Raw genomic sequence first — 27,731 nt, 5'->3', positions numbered from 1 at the left:
GGATCTTCACTCATCATGGTTACTCAAGGACCCAGATGGGTAGTGATACCATCTGTGGTGGATTTGTGGTCTCAGGGGCAGGGAAAAGAGAATCTGGCGAACCACAAACTGTCTCTTAATGTCTACTCACAATTCCTTGATGCCAAAGGAGTCCCATGGCCATGCCTGAGTTTAGCTGAGATATGAAACTCTTCTCTAGGTGAAGTACCGTGTGTGGATGAGCAATAATACAGTCTATAACACAGAGGGCTCTTCAGAGAGAAGTGCTTGGATGTATGGTTTGGACAGGGGCGGATGGATGCCTGGGAAGGGAAGGAAGGGGTTAAGTGTTTTACCCACCAGGGAACAGCTGCAGGCTGCCATTCAGCAGGCTAGGAGCTCCTTCCTGTAAAATGTTTGGCAAAGTTAGGAACAATCCTTCTTTGCTAGGTGAGAGAAAAGATCGGATCCTAAAACTGTATTGAAAAATCAAAATATTGCAAGGAAAATGAAAATCAAAACATTCTTTTCTGAGTGTGATTTAGGAATCAGTGCTCCTTCTCACCACCCTTCCAGAAAAATCACAGCTTCTGCAGCAAGTCTATGCCTGGGTGACAACCAACTCACAAAACTGCAAGAAGATGCCCCCTCTTCCCACTCTTGCTGAACCATGGCTATCAGGGCCAGCCTGTTCCTGAGAATACAGAATTAACACCTTTCATCTAACAACGGATTCTGTTCTTGAGCATAATACAGGCTCTTTATGGCAGCATGGTTTCCCTCCAGGGAGAAGGTAGAGAGAACATTTGGTGTCTGCATTCAGAGGGATCAGAGTTTAATCCTCCCTTTGCTATATACTCTTTGTCTTCTTTTTTTACATAAAAAAATAATATATTCATTACAAAAATAATTCAAACATTTCATAAATATATAAAGTAAAACATGGAAGACTTCCTGCAGTATTTCATTTGTATTTATAACTTGTCATAAAATGGGTAAAGGGAACCATAGAAGGAAAGGGAACCCTGCCCACTTTGGACCACTGTTCTAGTCTCCCAGGCTTTGTCTCCAGAGCTCTTCCTGTGCAACCCATTTCCATACGCCCTTCCCTTCAAGGGAAGGGTCTGGAATCTCAGCTTTCTTTGCTATGAAGAATAACTAAGTTTTAAGACTTGAGCATACATCAAAAAAATTTTTTTAAGTATCAAAGTCACCTTAACCATGTGATCAAGATTAACATCACCAGTCTATACTTATATAAATAGATGATTCAATATATTAATAAATGGGGAAGAGACAAATCTCCCATGTAGAATTCCAAATAATTTATGTAGCTACTGTGCCCTCATGGAGGGGGAGCATGCTCCCCACTCCTTAGATGTGCATAGTGACTTCCTTTCAAAGACTGAGGTATGGAATGGAGGGGAGAAAGAGTAATTTTACAGTGGAAAAACCTAACACTACCTCAGCCAGGTCATCAAGGTCAACATTAGCGACCTTGCTGACACTGATGTCATGTTGATTGTGCCTTTGTTATGTGATGAAAATGAAAAGTTACCTCTGTGGTCTTCCTTCAGACTTCCATGTTAGACTTTAAAGAGAAATCATTTTATTATGTGACTCTAATGAAATTTGGTTTGTGTTTTTATTCTTGCTTTAAAATGAGAGTATAACTAAGATTTTGTTTTTTTACTTTTTTAAGATTTTATTCTTAAGTAATCTCTACACTCAATGTGGGGCTTGAACTCATGACCCTGAGACCAAGGGTTGAATGCTTCACCAGCTGAGCCAGCCAGGTGTCCTCAAGAGTGTGTGTGTGTATGTATATATATATATATTTTTTTAAGTTAAATATATATATATATATTTTTTCTCTTTTTTAGAGAGTGAGAACACAAGCGGGGAGATGGGTGGGCGGGGAGAGAGAGGGTAGGAGAGAAGGGGAGAGAGAGAGAGAGAGAGAGAGAGAGAAAGAGAGAGAGAGAGAGAGAGGGAGAGAGAATCCTAAGTAGTCTCCAGGCTCAGTGTGGAGCCTGACACAGGGCTCGATACCTCAACCCTGGGATCATGTCATGAGCTAAAATCAAGAGTCAGACTCCCAACCGACTGAGCCACCCAGGTGCCCCAATATAATTAGGATTTTAAATATAGGATTCCCATTTATTGAATTTATCTCAATGACTATCTTCCTCTTTTCCCAAATTTCTAATATTTTTTTATTGCTGTCCAGTGGTATGCTGGTGAATTGTCTCTCTAAAAACAAATAAAACCCTGATTTGTTTAAGTAGGCTCCATGCCCAACGTGGGGCTTGAACTCAGGACTCTAAGATCAAGAATCACAGGCTCTACTGACTGAGCCAACCAGTCAACCCAAGCAATTTGTAGTTTTTGCTCATTTCTGTGGTAAACACACCCAAAATGGCCAGTTTCAAATTAACAGTGACTTACTGCTTGTGTGAGTTTCAGCATGCCACTGTTTTTGTCTAAATTTACTTTAAAAAAAAAATTTTTTTTTAAACGTTTTATTTAGTTTTGAGAGAGAGGGAGAGACAGAGCATGGACAGGGGAGGGTCAGAGAGAGGGAGACACAGAATCTGAAACAGGCTCCAGGCTCTGAGCTGTCAGCACAGAGCCCGACGTGGGGCTCGAACTCACGGACCGCGAGATCATGACCTGAGCCGAAGTCGGCCGCTTAACCGACTGAGCCACCCAGGCGCCCCACTTTTTTTTTTTTAATGTTTATTTATTTTTGAGAGGGGGGCAGGGGAGGGGCAGAGAGGCAGACAGAGAATCCAAAGCAGGCTCCAGGCTCTGAGCTGTCAGCACAGAGCCCGACATGGGGATCAAACCCACAAGCTGTGAAATGATGGACCTGAGCCGAAGTCAGGCACTTAACCAACAGAGCCACCCACGCACCCCCAAATTTACTTCTTAATCTTATGGTCTTTTTTAGTGTAATGTATTCTTTCTCTTTGAGCCTTGGAACATACTTGAAGTCTTTTATCAGGGTATTCCAAAAAAGTAGTTTCACCCAGGGTGAATCTGTTTTGACATTATTTGCACTCTTTCTTTGCATAGATTTCTTCCCCTGACAATCCACAGGTGAGTTTAGCAGTTGGCTCCATGCAGCTCCTGCCGCTTTGGTCTTTATTCTAGAATCAGGTCTGCTGACATTCAGTAATCTGGGAATATCACAGAGCAGGCAGTCAACAGGATTGTGTCAATTACCTGTTCTAAATTGGGGGTGGGTGGGTAGTCCAAGTCCTCCCGCCGTCTGCCTGGGTCTGGGTCTTAATAAAAGTCTGCCATCCAGTGGGTGTGCAGGCTGGGTTCTGGTCCGGCTCCCTCCCAGCAGTGAGCCTGACTTTGGTTCCGGTCTTGCATGCGGTGCTTCCAGTACTCTCTACTCCATAAGCCCTAACAGCCAGTAGCTTGTTTCTGCAGTGGAGCCCAGCAAGCTTTTGGCTTCAGCCCTGCCTCACTACTTTGCATTTTTACTCCATTGCTGGTCCACAGAAATATTCATCTTGTTTTGGGGTCAGTGTGTTTTCTGTTTTCTGGCTTTTACCTTTTCTAGATCACTGTTGTTTGGGGGCCAAAGTGGGCATCACTTAACTGGAACACTGGTGCTCCACCTGGACTCCTCCACCTCCTCACCCTTCCCTCCTTCCCTTGCCCTATCTCCCTTGAGTACCTCTTCTGCCCTCTTGTCCCCTACCTCTCTGGAATCTTGCTCCCCTTCTCACCTACCTTGCTCTTCTGAACCCCAGCTTGCATCCGCCCCTCACACACTTGCAGGCACTCTGTGCCTGCGCCTGGTGACACCTGCACGGACATCGAGCCTTTCATTCACTTACATCCACTCCTAATGGACCCTTTGTATTCTGAACCCCTCAGTGGCGAGGACACCCATACCCACAGCCCATATCCATAGCTGTGCCACCCAACTGCTCTTAAGGCAACCATAATCACTTGGCAGCAAGCAGGGGAAAACATTTAAAGACCTACAAGAACTTAGAAAATTTACTGCCACTACAGGAAACATGAGTAAATAATAATACAGGGAGGAGTACAGGATAAATTGGGATTTATGTTCCTGGGATGAGGAAAGCTCTCCTAGCCATGACAAGAAATCCAGGTTTCTTAAAAATGAAATCTGAGGAACATTAAACTTTCATGCAATATTAGAAAAAAAACCCAATTTGTAAAGACAAACTAGGAAAACATTCACCGAAGTCTAATTTCCTTAAAATAGCGGTGGCTTAAAATCATTAAGGATTTGACAATCCGATAGTAAAACGATGAGGCAAGAGCGGGCAACCCCAAAAGACAAAAGACAAACACCCAGGAAACTGAACACTTGCCAATCCTCACTAAATACAAACAACAAAAAACAATGATGTAATTTCTTTTTGCTATTCGGACTGGCAAATTTGTAAAAATTGAGAATATAGAGGATTGGCAAGCAGGTAAGAACATAGAGGTGTTTTTAGATCACTGCAACAATGTAAGTTGGTAAAAACTTTTCGGCAGGGGACATCGGGAAGGTATTAAAATTTTAAATGTCCCCACTCTCTGACCCAGCAACTGTACTTCCAGGAATAGATCCTCCAGCGACCTTCACAGGGCAGAGGTGAGTGAGGCTGGGCACTGTGGCACCGTGGGCAGCACAATGCAGTGGAACCTTGCCATGCCTGTCACTAGAGAAGCCATGAAATAAATGCTGGGGCAGCTAATGCTCAATGACGCCATCATCCAAAGAGACATAGATCTGCGTGCTGCACGTGTCACATGTCCAACATACCGGTAAGTGAAGTGGTAGGTTGCACAAGAGCCTGAATAGAATGTTCACATTTTTGTACAAGAGAAGTGGATATGTGGCGCCTGGGTGGCTCAGTTGGTTAAGCGTCCAACTCTTGATTTTGGCTAAGGTCATGATCTTATGGCTCGTGGGACCAAGCCCCGCATAGCACAGAGCCTGCTTGGGATTCTTTCTCTCTGCACCCACCCCCCTCACTTGCACTCAGACACTCTTTTAAATAAACATAAAAAAAAAAAAAAAAAAAAAAGATGGGGCGCCTGAGTGGTTCAGTCTTGGTTAAGTGTCCGACTTTGGCCTAGGTCATGATCTGACGATTCGTGGGTTCAAGCCCTGCAATGGGATCTCTGATGACAGTTCAGAGCCTGGAGCCTGCTTTGGATTCTGTGTCTTCCTTTCTCTTTGCCCCTCTCCTGCTCACACTCTCTCAAAAATAAATAAACGTTAAAAAAAATTTTTTTTTAAAGTGGATATGCAAACAGAAGGAAATATATCAAATGTTCACCAAAATGCTAGCAATGGTTGTCCCAGAGAGGTGGAGACAGAGAGCACTTGTACTTTATATATGTGTGTATACACACACACACACACACACACACACACACCTTTTTTAATGAGCATATATTAGTCTAATAAGCAGAAAAATACAAATAAAAACAAATCATGATTAGTAAAGCCTTTCATAATTACTTTAAAATTTCTTAACATAATGATGGGTATAACTCGAATTTCTCTGTCCTTATTCATATAGGTGATGTATGAATTAAAGTAACCAATAGGCCCAGTATTATGGATAAAGAAAGAGCAGAGTTTTAACTTGGTCATAACTTCCTTTCCAAATTCTCCTGCTCATCTCCAGGCACGGTGTGACACCCACCGATAAGAATCAACTCACTTGGCCAGGTGCGTGTCAGAAACGCACCTGGTCTCCCCTGGCTGCCATGACTGACTCCCAGTGCCTGAGCAGACACAGCAACCACAGGAAAGGGAAGTCCCAGATTCTCACAGGATTCGTCTACCCTTGCCAGACCAAGTCCTCTGAAGATTCGCTGATTTCCATGTCTCTCTCCAAATCGGAGGTTTACAATGTGCTCACCCAGAGAGAAGCAGGGACATCCTCTGGTACTGAGAACAGGGGTAAAAGGGGTCAGCCAGAACATCTCTGGATTTAGGAGAAGGAAGATGGCCTCAAGGGCGGGAGACATTGGTGGCAGGTCTCTGGTCAGGGACAGAGAAGGGAGAGCGCTCCCAGGTCTCCCCGCTGCTGCTCCCCACACTCCGTCCATGCAGTGGGGCTCCCATGCCTGTGCTGCTGAGCCTCTCCTGCACCTACATCGACCATTTCTTCAGAGACTGGAAATGGGTCCCTAACACCCCACAACAAAACAAGCAGGGGACCCTAGGCTCAGCCATTACCAACAGCAACCAGATTATTATAAAGATGGGAAAAACCATAGCTTAAAAGGGCAGAGGTGGGGGGAGGACTAAATTTTCCAAAATGTAAAATTTTCCTTCTACCTTCCCCAATCATTTGCACAATTTTTGTAAAGTCCAAACGTAATTTAAAATGAGGTAGGTAGTTTCTCTCTCCTCTGCCTCCTCTTCTTTGTGGCGACTGTCGAGGCCTGTGCCGTGAAAGCACCAGTCTCCCGTGCAGGGGGAGCACCAGGGGTGGGCACTGGTGACTGATGGAGCTTCTCAGTTGGCTATTTTCTCAATCTCATCCAAATCATCTGTGTCCAATCTTTCTATTTTCTTATCTGGGGAAAAAAGAGAATTCACAGAGACATCAACACGGGGCTATCGTGAACACACACACCTAGGGAAGGGACAGCACAGCAGGGAGGGAGGAGGCAGACAGGTTTCTGCCCCCATGCCAAGCCTCTGGCCACAGCAAACTTTCATGAAACCCCACGGGCTCCTGGTGCCTGAGCACGGGACAGAGCCCTAGGCCCTTCAAGCCTGGCCAAGGGGGCGCTGTTGTTCGAGTTCCTGACCTGAACTCACCAGGTGTGCTCTTCGAGAACTTCCATATTGTAGGAAAGGAGGGGAATGTGACAAGGACAAAGGCCTCTCGAGGAGGCCCCAGGAGAACCTGCCCCTCTAAGGAAAGGGCCCTGGCAGGGGACACTCCCAGGCACTCACTAAAATGCTCCTGGATTCTGTTCAGGATGTTCATGCTGTGCTTGCTGTCGACCATGTTCACTGCCAGGCCCCTCTTGCCAAAGCGGCCCGTGCGCCCGATCCGGTGCAGGTAGGTCTCGTTGTCCGGGTTCCCATCCTTGTCCACGGGAAGGTCAAAGTTGATGACGACAGATACCTGTTCAACATCAATACCTGCACGAAAGAGGGGTGGAGTCAGGACGGGAAACAAAAACCACCACCCACCAGGCGAGGCTGCCACACGCCAGCATCAGGTGGAGGAAGAGTCTGGGGCAGGCCAGCTCTGGGATTCGGGGACCGGGGGCACGCAGCAGAATCCAGAGGGAAAAACAGCACTCTGGCAGGTGCTAACAAAATTATGACATCGCTAGAAGAGCCTCTGCTAGATACAAGAATCTGGAGATGCGGCCGAAACTTCACTAGGGGCCCCCAGGAGAGCAGGCACCATTCACTCTAAACCAGTCACTGCCTGTTTCCTTCCACCACATCAGGACTCCTGGCTTCTGTGAAAGTTCTCATCTGCTGGGGGAATCCAGCCTCTCCCAGAAAACAAAGTCAGCACCAACCCCAGCTGGACTCCCCCGAACCATCTGAGCGTCCCGTACGGGAGCCCTGCGCTCGCCATCCGCAGCCTGGCGAACAGGCACATTCTCTGCTCACCGCGGGCACACACGTTGGTGGTCACCAGCACCTTCTCTTTGCCCTCTCGGAAGCGCTCGATCACCGCAGCCCTCTGCTCCACCATCATCTCGCCGCTCAGCAGAGCCACCTGGTGGCCTTCTTTGGAGAGCTCTGCTGCCAGCCAACTAGCCGTTTTGCGGGTCTGGAGTGAAAAGAATGGTTTTAAATGGAGACACCTGGAAAAATAAAAACAAAAACAAACCTGCAAAAAAGTGGCTTGTTTCCATTAAAATACGTGAAAGCCTGCTGAGTTCAGCCACCAGGGTAGGCTTACCATTTTTACAAAGACAATTTCAGCCATGTGAATTTTTTTTGGATGAATTACTTAAATCATCTTAGTGTTCAGCTAGGAAGAGTGTGGTAGGAGCCAATATCTTCATTCTCAAATAGTCTATATTCTTAATGTTATATAATCATTTCATTGGATGTTATCTGGAGTTTTTCCCAAGGTATGTCTAAGAGGTGGGACCAAAGAAAAGTTCAATTCTTCACAGTCTTTCCCTCATAACTCATTATAGTCTGAGGAGAATATGCCCTGGGGCAGGTGGAGGTGCTTCATCATTTCCTTTCTGGCCACACAGAGGACACCCAGTCCTCCTCAGCACTGAGGGGGAGCTGGCTGAAGGGAGGGCCAGGCACACCCTCCAGTGGAGCTCCTCCCCCGGCAGGCCTGCTGCTGCCACTGCTACTCACGTGGCAGAAGATCATGGCCTGAGCAATGGTGATGGCCCCGTAGAGGTTACACAAGGCCTGGAACTTCTCATCTCTGTTATTGCACAGGACGTAATACTGCTTGATGGTGTCCAACGTCTCCTCCTCACGCTTCAGTTTGATAATGTTTGGGTCTGGGACCACTTTCTGGGCAAATTTCCATACAGAGTCTTCAAAGGTGGCAGAGAAAAGCAGCATCTGGCAGTTCCTGGGCAGCATCCTGCAAGGGAAGACCCAGGTATGTGGCATGACCCCGAGTCTTTCCCTGGAAGGAACAGAAGACAGCCACCCCAGGCTTGGAAGCTCTACACGCCGGGGAAAGAGGCAAAAGGGGGGAGGAGAACAGCAGGGAGGAGGCAAGAGCAGCCATGGGGCAGGGAGGGGGCTGGTGTTAGATTCCCTAAGTCTCCTTCCTCAACCCGTGATCAGTGCTGGCGAGCAAATGGCCCATCCAAAAAATGCTCCTGAAGGTCCTAAAAGCAAATAACCTAGATGGAGAAAGAAGAGGAGTTAAATACAGCAGGAGGAAACACAGTGAACAAGAAGATCTTTACTTGCAAGTCAGAAGACAGACGTTCCTCTTGGCTCAAGAGTTCCTACCTCTGGATGCGGATGCTCTGGTCTTGGTGGCCCTGAGTAGCTATCATCACGTCAGCCTCATCCAGAACAAACACCTTGATCTTCTTAGGGTCAATGAACTTGAGCTTGGCGCACCAGTCCAGAACAGTCCCAGGGGTGCCAATGACAATGTGTTCACTGATCTTCTGACCTCTTTCCACTGTGAGACAAGATGTTTTCCGTGGGTATTTCCATGGCAAAACCAGCTTTGGAAATCAAAGCCTTGCCCATCCTTTCAGAGTTTGTAAAACTAGTTAATTCCAGATGTCAAAACACACAGGATTGTTATCCAAAAGTCTTGGGTTCTTCTACTGTAAAGCAGGCACAGTGGCACCTATCTAACTGCATTGTGCTCAGGATCAAATCCCATGCAGTGACCCCTCAGTGTTATTTCTCATTCCTACTTCCTCCTGATTCAGTGTTGTCCCCCTCATTCCCCTCAACATTTCATATCATGCATTCACTCATGATCACAGATTTTCTCTTAAATTGGTAGTTGTGACTACCAGGATCCTGGCCCAATGAGTTTTTGTTTCATAAGACATTCTGACATGTAGACAGTTTTCCTAAGTACAAATTCTCTGACTCAAAAAACACATTACTTTCAAATTACAGCTGGTGGAAGTTGAAACCAGTACAACCATCTATCAAAATTGCTAATGCAGAGCCTGTGACCAGTATTTCCACTATTAGGAATTAATCCTGTATGTGTATTAACGTGTGAAATAACATATATGCAAGGATATACACACCTCAAAAAGTAACTAATTAAGCAAAATATGATACACCCAATGGATGTTGCCAATCCAAGTATAAAACTGCTTAGGAACTGATAGGGAACAATCTCCAAAATACATTATTAAATGTGAAAAAAATTTACAGAGCAGTTTGTATAACACAAGAGGCAAAAAAGAATACATGTAATAAATGTACATGTGTGTGAGTACATATTTATACACACACACTTACATACACACTGTGTGCCTGCAGCCACATCTCTGGTGTGCCACATGAGAAACTAGTTAGTACTGAGTGCCTAAATTTAGGAAGGAGAACTAGGTGGTTGGGGGGGATGAGACAAAGTTTCAACCACATATCCTTTCAGTTTAACACATGCGAATGTGTTAACTATTTTAAAAGCAAAATTTAGGGGTGCCTGGGTGGCTTAGTCAGTTAAGCATCTGACTCTTGATCTCAGCTCAGGTCTTGATCTCGGGGTCGTGAGTTCAAGACCCATACTGGGCTCCGCACTGGGTGTGAAGCCTACTTTAAAAAAAAAAAAAAATAAGTAAAAACAAAAACAAAATTTACAACTTGAGAAAGGACTTTCATTAGAGATGCATCAATTGGTGAGCCTGAGTGGCTCAGTCAGTTAAGCGTCCAACTCTTTATTTCGGCTCAGGTCATAATCTCATGATTCATGAGATTGAGCCCATGTACGGTTCTGTACTGACAGTACAGAGCTTGCTTGGGAGTCTCTCTCTCTGCTAATCCCCACCCTCCCAGCACAATCTCTCTCTCTCTCTGTCAAAATAAATAAACTTAAAAAAGAAAATTTATCAATTATCTAATTATACATTGGAAGAATTTTGAATTAACTGAAACACATTGTAGTTCTCAATGTCCATTGCCTGAGAGTCAAAACTGAACCTTTAAAAAATAATACATTAAATATAATTAATATATTAATCCTTCACACACAATGAAGTCCCAGGTTATTTACAAAGCACTCTAAAGAAGATGTACGTTGTCACAATATTGTGGTATGCTTTACTTCAACGTACCCACCAGTTTGAAGCATCAAATAAACACACAAAAATAATCAACCTAATTAATTTTTGGATAAAGTAGTTTTGCTGCATGTTGAAGCATGATGGTTTTCTCCAGGAAAAGCTCTTTTGTGATTATGTGGTGAGCTGAACTAGCCATTTCTCTCTGTTAACTGACAAACCAGAAAAAATGAAGTTGGGAATTTGATATACACTTTCTTGAAGATGAACAGAGTCTGTCTCTTCAATGAAAATAATCCACTGTATCTGCTGCCACTGTAACATTTAAGCTTTCAAGAGAAAATGATTATTAGAGTTTTGGAACACTTGTATGCGCCACTAAGTTTGAGTTTCTTGATGTGTATAAATTCCTCTGATGAATTTGGTGGTAATATTAGTGCAGGTAATTTAAAGTCTGTATAACAAAATGTCTCAACATTTGGAAGATCAGTGTTACCCAGGTATTTTTTTTCAATTTTTCTAACGTTTATTTATTTTTGAGAAAGAGAGACAGAGTTCAAGTGGGGTAGTCAGAGAGAGAGGCAGACACAGAATCTGAAGCAGACTCCAGGCTCTGAGCTGTCAGCACAGAGCCCGATGCAGGGCTTGAACCCATGAACTGCAAGATCATGACCTAAGTCGAAATCAGACGCTTAACCAACTGAGCCACCCAAGTGCCCCCAATGACCAAGGTATTTTAATGTAACAGTATGAAAAATTCAGTAGTATGATTTCAGATTCCACATTGGAACTAACTCTTAAGTAATTACCACTTGTTAAGTTTTGGTGTCACATCCAAAAAAGAGTATCTAAAATTATCTGAAAGGCCAGACTTTCTTCATATTCTTCTAAAGTAAGTATTTTCAGAAATTTCTCAAAAAAAAAAAAAAAATTTCTCAATTTTAGCTTCTACTATGGCAAATATCAAAAGATAAAACCTGTATAAACAAAAATGCTTTGGGATCCTCAGTAATGTTTAAGAGTATAAGAAACCAACACGTTTGAGAACCACTGTTCCAGGCACTTACAAACTGCTGGGTCAAAGGAATGTCTGTCTTTAGTTTTTCCTTTAAAAAAAAGTTTTTTTAAAACGTTTATTCATTTTTGAGAGACAGAGAGAGACAGAGTATGAGTGGGGAAGGGGCAGAGAGAGAGGGAGACACAGAATCTGAAGCAGGCTCCAGGCTCTGAGCTGTCAGCACAGGGGCTTGAACTCACAAACGGCAAGATCATGAGCCGAAGTCGGATGCTCAACTGACTGAGATACCCAGGTGCCCCTGTTTTTAGTTTTTCTAAGTAATGCCAAACTGCTTCCAGAAAGTAACTGTACCAATGTAAACTCCCCACCAGAAGTGTATGGGCATTCTAGTTTGGTTTTTGTGGTTTTTTAAATTTATTTTGAGAGAGAGAGGGAAAGAGCATTAGTGAGCTCTCAAGTGGAGGAGTGGGGGGAGAGAGAGAGAATCCCAAGCAGGCTCCTCACTGTTAGTGCGGAGCCCAGCACAGGGCTCAATCCCACAAGCCGTGAGATCAAGACCTGAGCTGAAATCAATAGCTGGACGCTCAACCAACTGAGCCACCCAGGTGTCCCGGGCATGCCAGTTCTTGTTCGTCTGCATCAACACTTGGCATTGTCAGACTTCATTTTTGCCCATCTGGGAAGCACACAGTGGTTTTAGGTTTACGTTTCCCTGACGACAAACGAGGCTTATCATCTCATATTTACTGGCCGTCTGAATTCCCTTCTTTTGTGCAGTGTCTGTTCAACTGGGCCTCTTCTGTCCATTTTCCTATTAGACTGCCTACTTTTTTCTTACTGAATTACAGTTTTATATACTCTGTTAACTTCCTTTTTAAGTAGGCGTCATGCCCAGCGTGGAGCCTAATGTGGGGCTTGAACTCATGACCCTGAGATCAAGACCCTGAGTGATACCAAGAGTCGGACACTGAACCAAGCGAGCCAACTAGGCGCTCCCTACTCTGATAACTTCCTAACGACCATGTTCTACCTGCCCCTCCTCACCATTTTAGTCCATACTCTCTACACTACATACCATAGAACACATGGGAGAAATAATTGGTGGAAGGATTTCTGGTTTCAATAAGACCAAGTTGTCTGGTCTTATCTGCTCCTAGTTTACTCTTACTAAAGCTGGGCTTGTTTTGAAACAAAGGGATATGACCCCAACCTGCCATCCTAGACCTACTAATCCCTTGTTAATAAGCAGCTTCCAGAACTCTGAATGCTGAATTCAAAACCCTGTTATCTTAGTGAAGAACGACAGACTTTAAGAACTCCATGACCCATACAAAGATTTTTTTTTAACAACTCTAAATCTTTTAAGAGTAGAAAGGACTGTTAAATAACAAGTTTAAAACAGATTTGCTGAAAGCAATGCAGTGGGCCCTAAGGTCAATTGAACCAGAAAGTTTAATGTCATCATCACATCTTCAAAATTCAAACACCCAACTACCCTATCCTGCTCACTGCTTAGGTTTCACCCCTTTATACTCACATTTATTGCCTCGAACAGCATAAGCAAGCTTTAGTTCCGGATGAAATTTGCCCATCTGCTCAATCACTTTTCCCGTTTGAAGTGCCAACTCATATGTTGGGGAGAGGCACAAACACTGAACAAGGAAATCATAAAGGTTGAGTTTAAGAGAGTCTTTTAGTAAAAGACAACAGGTGCTAATGCAACAAATATGCTTATATTATTATCACTTTTTAAAAAATGTTTTATCTATGAGAGAGAGAGAGAGAGAGAGAGAGAGAGAGAGAGGCAGAGAGAGAATCCCAAGCCGACTCCATGCTGTCAGCACAGAGCCCAGCTCGGGCCTCGATCTCATGAACTGTGAGATCACGACCCAAACCAAAATCAAGAGTTGATGGTTAACTGACTGAGCCACCCAGTCACCCCTGATCTTACTACCATCTAAAAAGGCAGGGAACCACATCCTCTCCAACCAGGCCCACTTTTCAGCTATAGACCCAAGCCTTCAGCAGGGAGCCCTGGCTGGGTGAATGCCTTCAGAAGCCACTGTTTAAAGCTGCTGTTTCTGAATGAACTCTACCTAGAGGCCTAGTACATGAACCTGCTCTGCCAGATCCACAGTCTGAGGCCCAGGAAATGTTCAGATCCCTTAAGGGGTGCCCTCACTAACCGCCCACCAGATAGCACTGTCTTTCCCAGGGCAGGCAAGCCAGGGCCCTCAGGATCCCCCAACCCTCACCTGGGGGTATCTCTCTGCTGGTTCCACTCGGCTGAGCATGGCCAGGACGAAGGCGGCTGTTTTACCAGTACCTGACTGAGACTGAGCAATCAGGTTCTGTGGGCTGGATCAGGAACAGAAAGGAAAATAATATTGGTTAAACACAATAAAGTACCAGAATGTTCTTTCTGGATGGTAGGAATACAAAATATTCTTCCTTTAATCCAAGTTTTCTGCATTGAGGACAATGATAAATTTTTTATATGATGTTAAAAAACTGCTTAAATATTAAGGGAAAAAATGATTCTTTTAGATGGGTTTACACCAAGAATCCTCACTCTAGACTCCAGCACAGCCAGGGTGCCCTAGTTTTGTACCCCAGGGGCCGCATGGAAATTAACACTGCAGAGTAAAATCTGTGCCAAGGAAAATCCCTGAAGACATTTTCTGCCAAGCTGTAATGTGTCTCCAGCACTTGGCTCCCCGTGTGTTTCCTTTTCTTTTTTTTTTTTTTTAATAATGTTTATTTTTGAGAAAGTGTGAGCATAAGCAGGGGAGAGTCAGAGAGAGAAGGAGACATAGAATCTGAAGATTCGAAGCACACTCCAGGATGTCAGCACAGAAGCCAGTGCAGGGCTTGAACCCACGAACTGTGGGATCATGACCTGAGCTGTAGTTGTAGGCTTAACCGACTGGGCCACCCAGGTGCCCCTCCCCTTTTCCCTTCTTTATGAAAATCCAAGACACCAAGTCAGGCAGATGCTTTAGAGGGAACTTTCACATTTTACTTCCTGTAACTCAGTCATGGAAATAGGTGGAATTTTTTGTCATTAAGCAAGAAAAATAATAGAATTGAATGGGAAATGTTGCTCCATAAAGTAGGACACCAATTATCTACAGTTTAAAATATGTAAACAACTCTTAGATTCTTAGGAATGTGTAGATATGTAGTAAAAGTATAAAGAAATGTAAGAGAATGATGACCTGTTTCAGGATGACATTACTTGGGTTGGGGAAGGGGATGTGAATGCAGAGGGGTGCATGGGGGCTTCCACTGTCAACTAGATTTCTTGACAAGATAGGGTTACAGATGTTCTTGACACCTTTTTTTGCAAGTTCCAAAAATTTCATACTAAAAAAAATTTTTTTTTTAATATTTATTCACTTTTGAGAGACAGAGACAGAGCACAAGTGGGAGAGGGGCAGAGAAAGAGGGAGATACAGAATCTGAAACAGGCTCCAGGCTCTGAGCTATCAGCACAGAGCCCAACACAAGGCTTGAACTCATGAACTTCGAGATCATGACCTGAGCTAAAGTCAGATGCTTAACCAGCTGAGCCACCCAGGTGCCCCCAAAATTTCCTGTTTTTAAAAAACCCTGTTTTAAAAAATGCACAGAATAACATTAGCTTTATCTGTTTTTCATTTATTTTAAAGATTTTTATTTATTTTTTAAGTAACCCCTACAAACCAATGCGGGTTTGAACCCACACCACCAACTGAGCTAGCCAGGTGCCCCCATTAGTTTTTACTGCTAAGTGGGAAAGGCAGAAGCTGTACCAAATTCCATCTGACTCTCTGTACTTGCTCAAGCTGTTTCCCTGAGGAAAACATGCTGTCCCAAATGTCCCATCTTGTTCTCAAGAACAGTAAGTTATTGGTATAGGACGTTAAACCAAATTCTGAAGAGGTGCACTGGGATCTGCATACTCACGGCTCAGCAAGCATCATGGGTAATGCATTCTCTTGTATCTTGGAGGGTCGATTGAAGCCCATGGCATAGACTCCCTGGAGAAGCTGTGGTTTCCTAGGAGGCCAGGGAGAGAAAGGATCGTCTCCTAGTTCAAATTGTTTTAAAGGCCTAAAACTCTTTCCCTATATCTAGCAAAGAGTAACGCTTCCTATCTCTGTCAGACATATCTTCCTAGGCCTTAAAAAATATTATCTAAAATGAAACCAAACCATCATCCTTCTCTCCTCAGTCTTAATCTACAACTATTAGACAATTCATAGAATACAGACAAGTTTTCTTTCTTGGAGAAATTCATGCTTTCAGCAGACCCCCACAAATATGATTGGTCTTGGATGGCAAATGTTCCCTGGATACTGCAAGAGTGGAATTTATTAATTTGTATAAATTGTATAATTTGCATAAAATGAATTATAAAAGGCGTACCTAAAAATAAACACTGCTTAACTGTATCACTAAGATATAGAAGTCCCTTTAGAAAACAAGATTCACGTTTAATTTCTTGGTGCAGATGTTAAAATGAACCACAGTCATTTTGTATTCCATGGTCCTTCCAAAGCCAGCTATACAAACACTCAGGACAATCAAGAGGTAAGAGAATTGATTTAGCCAGTTTCTGGTAAAGAGGAGTGTTCAATCACCTGTACTGAACTTCACGAATGCTCATATTTGGTTATTATGTTTAGTCAAAATCAAGCATAGGAAAGCACCAGCTTATATAAGTAGCTACACAACAAATACAAATTAAAGTTGCTTTTTCATTGCATTTACAATAACCTCTCTGTTACCTCTACCACCGACAGGGTGTTCGACAAAAATCCCACCACACTATTTGTAAAGAAGAGCCAAACCAAGTCAAGCCTTCTGTTCTCTGAGCCTTCCCTGGAGTTAACAGGCTCTCTAAAAGGCACATTCGTCTGGCATATGTTGGTTCTCAGACACAAAGACATGTGAAAGCATAATCTTTGGTGTCTTCTGTTTAGAAGAAAAGGCTATGAAGCTCAACAGATTGTGATTTGGTTGCTAAGGAAACAAAGTCACAACTGAATGAAGATCCAAATGATCCAAGAGCTTCCAGCGGTTCATTATTTTCCTTTTATTTTGGAGATTAATTCAAAATTTTTAAGTACAAAACAAATATATTATATTAGGCTACTTAGGTTTTATTTTTTGTTTCTTCTAGCCAACAACTACTAAATCAGAGAGAGCTTGATTTTTCAGAAAGGACAATTCCTCACTGGTCAGACTGAGAGCACAAGTCCTTTAAATGAAAGGGGGTTTAAAAACCATCTATACTTGGGGAAGCAAAACTGTCACTTCAGGAAACAAAAGAGCACATCTAGCCCTCCTGATATAGTTTACGAATAGAAACAGAGATGGCAGAATTGCTGAATGAAGCCCCCGATGGGAGAAATACAGAAAGAAAAGAATAATTTCCTGAAAACATTAAAAAACAACAACGCTTTAAAAAACTTGTTCTTAACTGTTACTTCATTAATGACTTGATTTGGTTTAAGTTAGCTCTTATATTTTAAGTGTCTCTTATTCTAAAGTAGTGGTAACAGTTGGCAGGAATGTGGCCCCCATGTGGGCATATTAAAGATTTTGCTGATAAAGGTAATTCCACCACTTTCTTATTCACCAGCTGCTTTCTGTCTATGATTCAGGTCCTGGCAGGCAGCAAGAACGGTAGTTATGTCTTGTGTTACTCATAACACCCAGCACAGTACCAGGTACATAAACCAATGATTCATAAACCTTCCTTTACTAACATATTGAAGTAAACAAAAAAATTGGTATGACCTTCCATAATTCTGCTTTTAAAATAAAGTGATATTGGAAGTTATTCTTAGCACAATGACATGAATATGCTCCCTTACAGCTTAATTCTGGGTTCTGGATTGGTTTTTGTTTTGCATTCTGGAATACTGAAGACTGCTTTCCACTGTAGGTACTGGAAATCCTGCAAAGGCTCTTTTGATCGATTATATAAAAGCAGATAAACTGTTCTTAACCGTAAACCCTATAGTCTAACAAAAGGGCTTACCTAATAAGAAATGTTCCTGACATCCAGAAATCACCTGTCAGCCAATATTTTATTGAAAGTTCTAAGAGCATAAAAGAAAAAAGACTTTCAGCTATGATGAATAAATCTGTGGCATTTAAAAATCCCTCCCAAGAGGAGGAGAACTGGGTAGCCAAGAGACAAGGGTGGGAGGGAAACCGTCACTGTAAACTGTTTCATACTTTCTGACTTTTGAGTCATGTGAATTATCAAAGAAGCAAATACATTAAGATTCTTAAAAATAAAAGTAAAAAGTAAAATTCCCCAAAGATCTTGGAAATGCTAAGTTTTACAAAGGAGGGCCTGACAAGGAGCAGCTGTTCAAAGAACAAATACTCACAGCCGAAGCTCCTCAAAGGACTTCACAGAGTAGAGCGGGGAACTTGGGTCCCGCTGCAGGACTTCCACTTGGTTCGTGTTATCGACAAGGTTGCTTCTGATCAGCTTGTTGAGTAAAGACTGGGCAGCTCTGTCCTCTGTCCGGAAGAAACCAGCAGATTGTCTTCACGCTCGTTTGGCAAACTCACCCTCGTGAAATCTCTCTCCCCACCTCTGCACCAGCACCCAGGCGGCCAGGCTTGGCTGGAGAACAACAGTCACTCCCACGGGTCTCCCTTTAGAACGGTGACTGGGAAACCCAAAAGGGCTAAGCTGCCCTATTCGTCTTCATGCTTCTATTCTCCACTCATTCACTCTTCTCAGACCTCCACTTCTACCTCCTCCTCTCTTCTCAAACTTCTAATCCCTCACATCCTCACTCACCTGATGACCTCTCGTCTTCCTTCACAGAAAAGTACCAGTGATCAGAAACACTTCCCCATTCTGTCGTGACATTCCTATACATCTACCTGCATGTGCGCCCATGTTCTCTACATTCCCTTTGGTAACCTGGGATGAACAGCCTGTGCTCCTAAGGCTAACCCCTCCACTGGTACGACAGGTCCCAGCCCCTCTTGCCCACAAGGATATTTCTCCTGACGCTGACTCTGTTTTGCGTGATCAGTTTCCTGCTCCACTGGAACATTCCCACCAGCATGTGAACACGTTGTAACATTTTTTTTTTTAATGTTTATTCATTTTTGAGAGCAAGAGTGAGAAAGGGACTGGGGGAGGGGCAAAGAGAGAGGGAGACACAGAATCTGAAGCAGGCTCCAGGCTGTTAGCACAGAGCCCGGCGCTGGGCTCTAACTTACAAATCACAAGATCATGATCTGAGCAGAAGTTGAACCCTTAACCAACTGAGCCACCCAGGTGGCCCCAATATTTATATCTTCTTAATCAACTTATTACTTATATTTAACTACCTACTTCTGAAATACTTCCTTCTTCTGGTTTCTGGATACCACCCTCTTGAGGGCACCTGGGTGGCTCAGCCGGTTAAGGGTCCGATTCCTGGCTTCAGCTCAAGTCATGATCTCATGGTCCACGAGATTGAGCTCCGCATCAGGCTCTGCGCTGACAGTGCAGAGCCTGCTTGGGATTCTCTCTCTCTCTCTGCCCCTCCCTCACTTGCTCTCTCTCTCTCAAAATAAATTAAAAAAAAAAAAAAAAAAAAAGGATACCACTCTCTTTCATTCTCCTTCCACCTTACTGACTGCTTCTTCTCAATCTCCTCTGTAATTCCTCCTCATCTCCTTGATCCAGTGCCTCTGGCTCCAGGAGGGCAAATCTTGGGTCATATTCTATTTCTTGCTACAAAGTTTTAAAGAGAAATTACCTTTCTCTTCTTCATCTGTTTTCTCTGCAGCGGCACTGGTTTTAATAACACCTACAAAAGAAAACAGTTATCATAGTAAGAAAGGCAAATTTCAAACCCACCCAAAAGGTGTGACAACATAAAAACTAAATCTTAGTTAGGTGATCAAAGTGTAAATATTTGGCATTTCTTTATGTTTAATGGGTTTTTATTCCTAGAAAGCACACAAGAAAATTTCAACTTTCTAGGAATGTTGGCTGACTTCACAGTGGATCAGAATATGTCACCTCTGATTTGCTTATCCTATTTTAAAATATACTATTATATTAGCAAACACAATCATACATAAGAAAGAAAACAGGTATTAAAAATTAAAAGCAAGAGGGGCGCCTGGGTGGCTCAGTCGGTTGAGCGTCCGACTTCAGCTCAGGTCATGAACTCGCAGTTTGTGAGTTTGAGCCCCGCATCAGGGTCTGTGCTGACAGCTCGGATTCGGTGTCTCCCTCTCTCTCTGCCCTTCCCCTGCTCATGCTCTGTCTCTCTCTGTCTCTCATAAATAAATAAGTGTTAAAATTTTTTTTAAATAAAAAAATTAAATAAAAGCAAGAGGTAAAATGTTCACTTTGGTAGATTACAGGATTGTAAACCTGCAGGATTAAGTATCAACTTAAAAACGATTATAGGGGCGCCTGGGTGGCTCAGTCTGTTAAGCATCCAACTCTTGATTTTGGTCGGGTCGTGATCCCAGGGTTGTGGAATTGAGCCCTGCTCAGCATGGAGCCTGCTTGGGATTCTCATTCTCTCTCACTCTCTGTCTCTCTCTCTGTCTCTCTCTCTCTCCCCCTCCCTCCCTCCCTCTCCCTCTCTCCCCCTCTTCCTCTCTCTCCCTCTGTCCCTCTCCCTCACTCGTGTTCTCTCTCTCTCTCAAAACAAAACAAAAGACAAAAAAAAAACCCTTACAAAATAACATATCTTAGCGAAAAACAAAAAAACTAGGTACAAAATAAATAGAAATCAGTAGTTTTCATAAATACAGACATATAATTGAAAAGTTCCCATTTATAACAGCAACTAAAATGATGAAATACTTCACCAAGAAATAAAACTAACAAAATCAAATAAATATGCAAGATTTAAATGAAGAAAACTTTAAAACACTAATAAAATAATGCAAACAGTATAGCTAAAATGCCAATAGATCAATTAAAGTGGAATTCTAAGATATTCAATTAGCCTAAAAGAAGGCAGCAAAAGAAAGGAAGAGAAACTACGAGACAAACAAATCAAATAGTAAAACTGCTTAAGTAAACCTACCATGTCAACAATTATATTAAATGTAGATGGATAAGAAAAATAAATAAAAGGCATCCAAATTCAAAGGAAGAAAACTGTCAATATTTGCAGAAGACATGATATATATAAAAAACCCAAAGATGCCATCAAAAAACTGTTGGCACTAATAAATGAATTTAGTCAAGTTGCAGAATACAAAATCAACGCACAAAATCTGGTGTGTTTCTATACACTAATAATGAACTATCTGAAAGAGAAATTAAGAAAATAATCCTATTTACAACTGCATTAAAAAGAATTAAATACCTAGGAAAAATTTACCAAGGAGGTAGAAGACATGCATACTGAACATCATAAGACATTATTGAAAGAAACTGAAAACACAAACAAATAGGAAGGTTTTCCTTGCTCATGGATTGGAAGAGTACTGTTAAAATGTCCATTATTACCAAAAACACGAATCAATGCACTCCCTGTGAAAATCCCAACAGCATTCTTCACAGAAATAGAACAATTTTAAAATTTGTACAGAACCACAAAAGACCCCGAACAGCCAAAGCAATCTTGAGAAAGAAAAACAAAGCTGGAGGCATCATGCTCCCCGATTTCAAACTAGATTACAAAACTGTGTAATTAAAACAGTATGGTACTTGCATTAACAACAGACACATAAATCGATGGAACAGCACAGAGAGCTCAGAAATAAACCCACACATATTTGGTCAATTAATTTATGACAAAGGACCCAAGAATATACAACAGAGAAAAGACAGTCTCTTTAATAAATGGTATTGGGAAAACGGGACAGCCACGTGTAAAAGAACAGAACTGGACTGCTATCTTAACCATATACAAAAATTAACTCAAAATGGATTAAAGACTTGAATGTAAGATCTAAAGCCTTCAGAAGGAAGGCTGACACCTTGGTCTCAGACTTCTGGCCTCAAGAACTAGGAGACAGTAAACTTCGGTTGTTTAAACCACTCAGTTTGTGATACTTGGCATGTCAGCCTACCAAACTAATAAAGACAGAGAGTGAGAACTGGGTAAATGACAGTCCAGAACAGAAAGGAAGCCTTTCACCTGTTTAATACTTCGAGTTTTGAACCCAGATTAACTTTTCAAAAATTAAATACAAAGTTTAAAGAAACACATCAAGCGAACAGTGGCAGGAGTTAGAGACTAGATAAACTCTGGAAAACTAATGTATCCTCTTCAGTAACGAAACTGAATTTACTGGCTCTCAAATACCGTACGGTCATTCCCCAAATACTATATGAAAACTCCTTTTCACACTGCAGCTACTACTGCAAAGCAGAAGAGCTAATAGTTACAAGTGACTCACCATTGGTATCTGGTTTGACTTTTTCTTCCTTGATTTGCAAATTACTCATCTGAATGGGAATAAAAGGAAACAGAGTTAAGCAGAGGACCCAAAGGAAGTCCCTTAGCCAAGAGAAGTTCCCTAGTGAAAGTCCAGCAGAACTAGTTCAGCACCTTTACTCAGGGAGTTATCCTGCTCAAGCAGGAGTCCTAAAAGCTTGGGTGAAGACATCATTTTGGGCAACTTCAAGAACCTCAAAAAGGAGAGTGGGGTGGACTACACATAGTAGTTGGGGGGAAAAGTTTGACAACAGTCTCAAACCTCTAATTTTCTTCCAACTTATGCTCTTTCTAGAACATCTAACCTTCATTAAATGCCTTTGATAGCCTATCAATGGCAAACACACAGTTCCCTTGCAGATACACTGAAGAACAACACTATCCAGGGGCGCCTGGGTGGCTCAGTTGGTTAAGTGTCTGCCTCTCAATTTCGATTTCGGCTGAGATCATAATCCCACAGGTGAGTTCAAGCCCCACATTGGGGTCCGCGCTGACAGTATGGGGCCTGCTTGGGATTCTATCTTTCCCTCTCTCTGTGTCCTCCCCTGAGCTCTGTCCTCTCTCTTTCAAAAATACGTAAACTTAAAAAAAAAAAGTATCATCTAAGTATTTCAACTTTGTTGTTAGTCACGAAACCCACACTGTATTCATGCAACACTAAGCAAATAAATTACAGCCTTCTTTCTTACCAACCACCTCCACTACAAGTTAGGTAAAAAAGAGTTATTTATTATGATCAAAGAACAAACTCATGTTCCTGATTTAAAATATTTCAGGAGGCGCCTGGGTGGCTCAGTCGGTTAAGCGTCCGACTTAGGCTCAGGTCATGATCTCACGGTTTGTGAGTTCACACACCACGTTGTCGGGCTCTGTGCTGACAGCTCAGAGCCTGGAGCCTGCTTCGGATTCTGCGTCTCCCTCTCTCTCTGCCCTTCCCCCACTGGCACTCTGGCTCTCAAAAATAGATAAAAAAATGTTTAAAAAAAAAAAAAAAAAAAAAGAGTAGCTCCTGAAGGTTGGCCAACCTTCCATCAATCCCAGAGTCCCTGATCTGTGGAGGGGTGAACTCTCTGGCACTCAAAGACACTTCAGAAAGGTTTCAAGATCTACCTCTATGACAATTCTAATCACAAAAGGGTCAAATTATGTCTCCAAAAGATTCTTAGGGTTGTCTTTGGTTTTTTGGTTTTGGCTGATCCGGGGAAGAGAAAGAAAGATATTAAACTGGTCATACAACCAAAAGAGGCAGCAAAGGAAGCCATTTGTGTTGGAAGAGATGACAGTAACAAATGAACTGGCATCAGGTCCTTTCTACTAATTCAAACTCTCAGAATCTTTTATTAGGGCTCCTAAAATTGCATCCAAACTAAACTCCCTGACATACCCCTCTTTCCCCTCCAAAACCAATTCTGTATGCAAGGAAGACTCTGAAGACACACCTTTGCTCACATAAGTGTAAACCAAACAAAAGTCCTGTGTGTAAATATAAGATCTTTGTCTTTGTGTTTTCTCTGTCCTCGTCTCTGTCATTTCCATTTACTACCTGTACACTTGAGAGCACAGCCATATGATAACCTAATACTATGAATTAGTTATTAAACTAAGACACACAAGACTTACATGGAAATTAAAAAAAAGGGGGGGGGGGTGGAGGAGGGTCTTCCCCAGCTATCAGGAAGCAATATTTTCACACATTTATTTACATCAGCCTCTGAGAAGTAGAGTGGTTAAAACCAGATGCCAAGTATGTTTAGGTCTCTATGTACAATATTCATAATATCACAGCTAGATTAGAGTCATAGATTTAAAAAAAATTTGAGGGGTGCCTGGGTGGCTCAGGTGGTTAAACGTCCGACTCTCAATTTTGGCTCAGGTCTGTGCCAAGTGTGGAGCCTGCTTGGGATTCTCTCTCCCTCTCTCTCTGCACCCCCCTCCCCACACACTGCTCACACTCTCTCTCAAAATAATAAACATTAAAAAAAATTTTTGAAAACAATTCTCAGTAACTATCTTTTAGAAAAGTTCTTGTGTGAAGCAGTGGATTTTAAATGCTACGGTGCCAGAACCTCATCCTTTGTAATACTCTGATTTCTTTGTGGATAATAGCCAGTTTTATTTATTGTTGACACTTTATTTTATTTTTTAATGTTTATTTATTCTGAGAGGGAGAGGGAGAGTGCGAGCCAGGAAGGGCAGAGAGAAAGAGGGAGAGAATCCCAAGCAGGCTCCACACTGTCAGCACAGAGCGTGACATGGGACTCAGTCTCATGAACCATGAGACTACGACCTGAGCCAAAATCAAAAGTCCGACACACAACCCACAGAGCCACCCAGGTGCCCCTATAATGAGTTTCATTGCTTGCCCTCATTCTTCTTCTGAAGTCCAATGCCACAATTCCAAATGTGAGATACATGCTCTGCAGAAAACAGTTAACACAGTTAACAGTTTCCTATCCTTAGAAAAACCAGCTCGCAAGGTTGGCCCCTGGTTGGCCCCTGGGAACTTGGACTTCAGAAGGGTTCCCACCATTCCCAGAACTGCTGAGGGGTTTGCTATACCTAAATTGTAAAAACATGTGATTTACGTTAAACATCTGCTTTCCTTCTGTAAGTCTGGAATTTTGGTACATGCTAAGCAGAGGGTGACTTTGTGACAACTCTCCAATAAGAACCCTAAGAACTGAGTCTCTAATGAGCTTCCCTGACAATACTTCACATGTGTTGTTACAATTAGCTGGTATAGGACTTTAATTAAGCTGTGTGTAAATCCACCAGGAGAGGTGTAATAAATCAGAGCTGAGAGTACAGTTATGTGCTGGGTCCTATGAGTTCTCCCAGGAAATCACTGAACCTAGACAATTCCTGGGGACTCACAACACAGGTACTTACCAAGATGTCCTCCTTGTCTAAAATTCAGAGACCTCCAAATCAAATCTGCCCATCTTCCCTCTTCTCTAGTCCTGTTATTAGCATTTTACTAATACCACCTCTGGGATGCCGCCTGCAAACAACAACCTTTGCCTTTTTCCTAAATCCCGCACATTATATCGCCACAATTATCTCTTAAATCCATCTCTTCATCGTCACTTCCACCACCCAACAATATATGCCCTTCTCTGGACTATTACAGTAACTTCCACACTGACTGCCTTTCCTGTAGACATCACTAACATTCTATGTGTTCAATAAATCTTGCCAGCTCTCAGATCTAATCTTGTCAGTATCCTGAAAAATCCCCAAACCGACTAAGAAAAGTCTCTCCTCTTAAAGTTCTCAGTTGAGGTTGCAAAGTACACTCTATATTTTCTGTACAGCTTCTATTACAACCCATACACTTAAGCTGCAGCAAAAATGAGTTCTGATTCTTGCTCTCTAGACAAGTTCAGCACTTTTGTGCATTTTCTCCTGAAATGTTATTCACCTCTATCTTACATGACTCATTCTCTATTATCCATTTGAAACTTCTCCACAAGCAATTTCTTATTCCCTATTCATAAACGTCCTCTCTCTTTTCAGACATCACTTACCGCATTATTCTTACCATTTTCACAGCATTTCCCACATTCTCACCTTCCCAACTAGACTGTAAAGATTCATCCTGTATTCTACTGGATTTAGACCACAATATTTGCTGGCAAACTCACAATCTTCCCAAGGCAATCAAGGATGACTGCAGAAGAAATGTTAACTTAAGCATTAAAAAGTTACATAAGACTTCCAGACGACCAGACAAAACTATTAAAATCAATAGTGAATTATCACTAAACAAACCTACGGTTACATATAAGAACAGAAATCCAGTTTACACTAATTACCTTACAATTGAATAGATCTTCATTTATAAAAGAACCAGGATGTGAAACTAAATATCACTTTTAAACATCAACGAAACAATTTGTAGTCCCTCCCGCCAACATTTGCAGTAGACTGAAACACGAAATCTAAACCTGAATCTGTTATCCTGCAAAAAGCTACCAAATGCCAGCCACGTTAAGAAAAATCCAAAAACAAACAAACAAAAAAGGGTTTAGCACCGATTCATCCGGAAAACAGATCAAAGAGAGAATCAGCATCTAAATTTTCCTGTGTCTACAATCCCCAGTGAGGAAGTGTAATACAAGGAAAGAAAACATACAGAGCGGGAACAAATTTGCTACAGGACAAAAAAGTCTTTAACTGGCCCAAATGAATAGAACAAGCTTGACGCTGGTCTCTATCGCCCTAGGCGCAAATCAGGGCCACGGGATTCACCGCCGCAAAGTCTAGGGAGGTGTGGGCCACAACCCTTCCCAACCCGGGCAGCTCCCGGGGCTCGAATCAGGGTCGGCTCGGGCCCCTGCTACGTTCGCCCCGCGAGAGCTGAAGCCACTGACCGACTTGACAGCCGCTTCCTGCTCGTCCACTGCCAGGGCCCACGAGTCGGTGGCCATGATGCGGGGAGCAGGGAGGCTGACTTCGGAAAAAATTCACCGCACCGCGCGCCAACACGCGCCCGGAGTCCACGATCTCCGCAAGAACCGCCCCCACGCGGACCGGAAGCGGCGGTGCCAAAAGTGACGTCAGTTCCCGCCCGGCGCAATACGTCACTATTCTGCGCCGCGCTGGTCGTGCTCCGACGTGCGTCTCCTTCGGACTTTCCAGGAGCCGTCTCGTGCTTTCTTGAAATCCCTAATCTCTGCGAGGTCAAACTCTTAGTCCTCATTTTATTGCCTTACTTCACACTGAAGTAACCCAAGTTTTATTTTAAGCCCGTCACATGTCTCAGTGAATTCTAAAGCTTTACACAAAGGTAAGTCCCGTGAAGGTGCTGTAGATGCCAGTTTCTGCATGTTAACGATGCGATAACGTGTAAGAAAACAAAACGACAGCAGTTGCCCTTGGACCCCCATAATTCAACCACTCCGAAAAATAAGCACAACAGTTTTTTCTTTTTCTTCTGGTTCCTTCCAGTCTTTGTATGCATCAAAGTACGGGTATTTTACATAGTCCTAAACAAAGCACATAAAATTTCATGTTGTAATTATTAACTTAATGGCATTATAATACTCTATCAAACTCCTATCACATAAATTACCTGACACCCCTACATCTTTCACCGTGGGAATATAGGTTATTTCCAATATTTTATCACTAATTCTCAGTGAGCATCTGCATACCACCAAAAATCATCTTCTTTGCTTCCATTTCGCTGTTTGTCTCCTGGCCGCTCGCAGAATATGAACTCTTCAAACAAGAGCAAAGATTTTATCTCTTAGTCACAATTTGTGAGCCTAGAAAAGTGTACGGCACATAATAGCCTCTCAATAAATATTTTTTAATGTGTAGATGAATAGACTAATAGAGATTTTAGTTCAACATGTGTTAAGGACACATTTCTAATAGCAACATTTATGTCAAAATATGTGAATGACTTGAACACTTGCAAGAGAGGAAACTAGTGGTCAGTAAGCATATGAAAAAGAGCTCGAAATCATTGGTTATTAAGGAAAGGCAAATCATAATCACAATGAAATACCACTGCACACTGCTAGAATCGCTAAAATTAAAGATTAACTTTCTATGTGTTGGTAAAAATGTGGAATGTTAAAGAA

At 42.5% G+C, this 27,731-nt stretch overlaps 2 protein-coding genes across 3 annotated transcripts in view; one reads left to right on the top strand and one right to left on the bottom strand.

The window, feature by feature from the left end:
* Nucleotides 1-4,922, top strand: part of ST3GAL2 (ST3 beta-galactoside alpha-2,3-sialyltransferase 2) — a 59,875-nt gene extending 54,953 nt beyond the window's left edge. Inside the window, exon 7 of the mRNA XM_030297751.1 lies at nt 4,579-4,922. Coding sequence (XP_030153611.1) covers nt 4,579-4,584 — 6 coding nt within the window. The 3' untranslated portion in view covers nt 4,585-4,922. The remainder of the gene's footprint in view (nt 1-4,578) is intronic.
* Nucleotides 4,923-5,402: 480 nt separating this feature from the next.
* LOC115502411 (ATP-dependent RNA helicase DDX19A) lies at nt 5,403-26,676 on the bottom strand. Of its 2 annotated transcripts, XM_032591417.1 has the most exons (13): nt 26,514-26,660; nt 22,103-22,151; nt 19,486-19,536; nt 18,109-18,244; nt 17,751-17,811; nt 15,668-15,760; nt 13,975-14,077; nt 13,257-13,371; nt 8,954-9,131; nt 8,336-8,573; nt 7,622-7,784; nt 6,944-7,135; nt 5,403-6,558 (listed from the first exon to the last, which is right to left on the bottom strand). In XM_032591417.1, the coding sequence occupies exons 5-13, from the start codon at nt 17,771-17,773 to the stop codon at nt 6,497-6,499; spliced, it is 1,167 nt and encodes a 388-aa protein (XP_032447308.1). In that variant the 5' UTR covers nt 17,774-17,811; nt 18,109-18,244; nt 19,486-19,536; nt 22,103-22,151; nt 26,514-26,660; the 3' UTR covers nt 5,403-6,496. The 2 variants fall into 2 exon arrangements, with proteins under 2 accessions (XP_032447308.1, XP_030153607.1); XM_030297747.2 differs by lacking the exon at nt 17,751-17,811 and having other exon boundaries at nt 26,514-26,676.
* Between the last annotated feature and the right edge of the window lie 1,055 nt (nt 26,677-27,731).

This window comes from Lynx canadensis, chromosome E2, assembly GCF_007474595.2.
Source record: "Lynx canadensis isolate LIC74 chromosome E2, mLynCan4.pri.v2, whole genome shotgun sequence".
NCBI lineage: Eukaryota > Metazoa > Chordata > Mammalia > Carnivora > Felidae > Lynx > Lynx canadensis.
Note: the sequence above shows the minus strand (reverse complement) of the source record. Positions and strands in the feature narration are given on the sequence as shown.

What these genes read in the sequence shown, in the direction of transcription:
- LOC115502411 (XM_030297747.2), bottom strand. Translation starts at nt 26,570, where the DNA reads ATGGCCACCGACTCGTGGGCCCTGGCAGTGGACGAGCAGGAAGCGGCT. An exon ending in CCCATGATGCTTGCTGAGCC is followed by an intron (nt 14,078 to 15,667) that starts GTGAGTATGCAG and finishes TTCCTGATCCAG; the next exon opens with CCCACAGAACCTGATTGCTC. An exon ending in TGCTGTTCGAGGCAATAAAT is followed by an intron (nt 9,132 to 13,256) that starts GTGAGTATAAAG and finishes CTTGTCTCACAG; the next exon opens with TGGAAAGAGGTCAGAAGATC.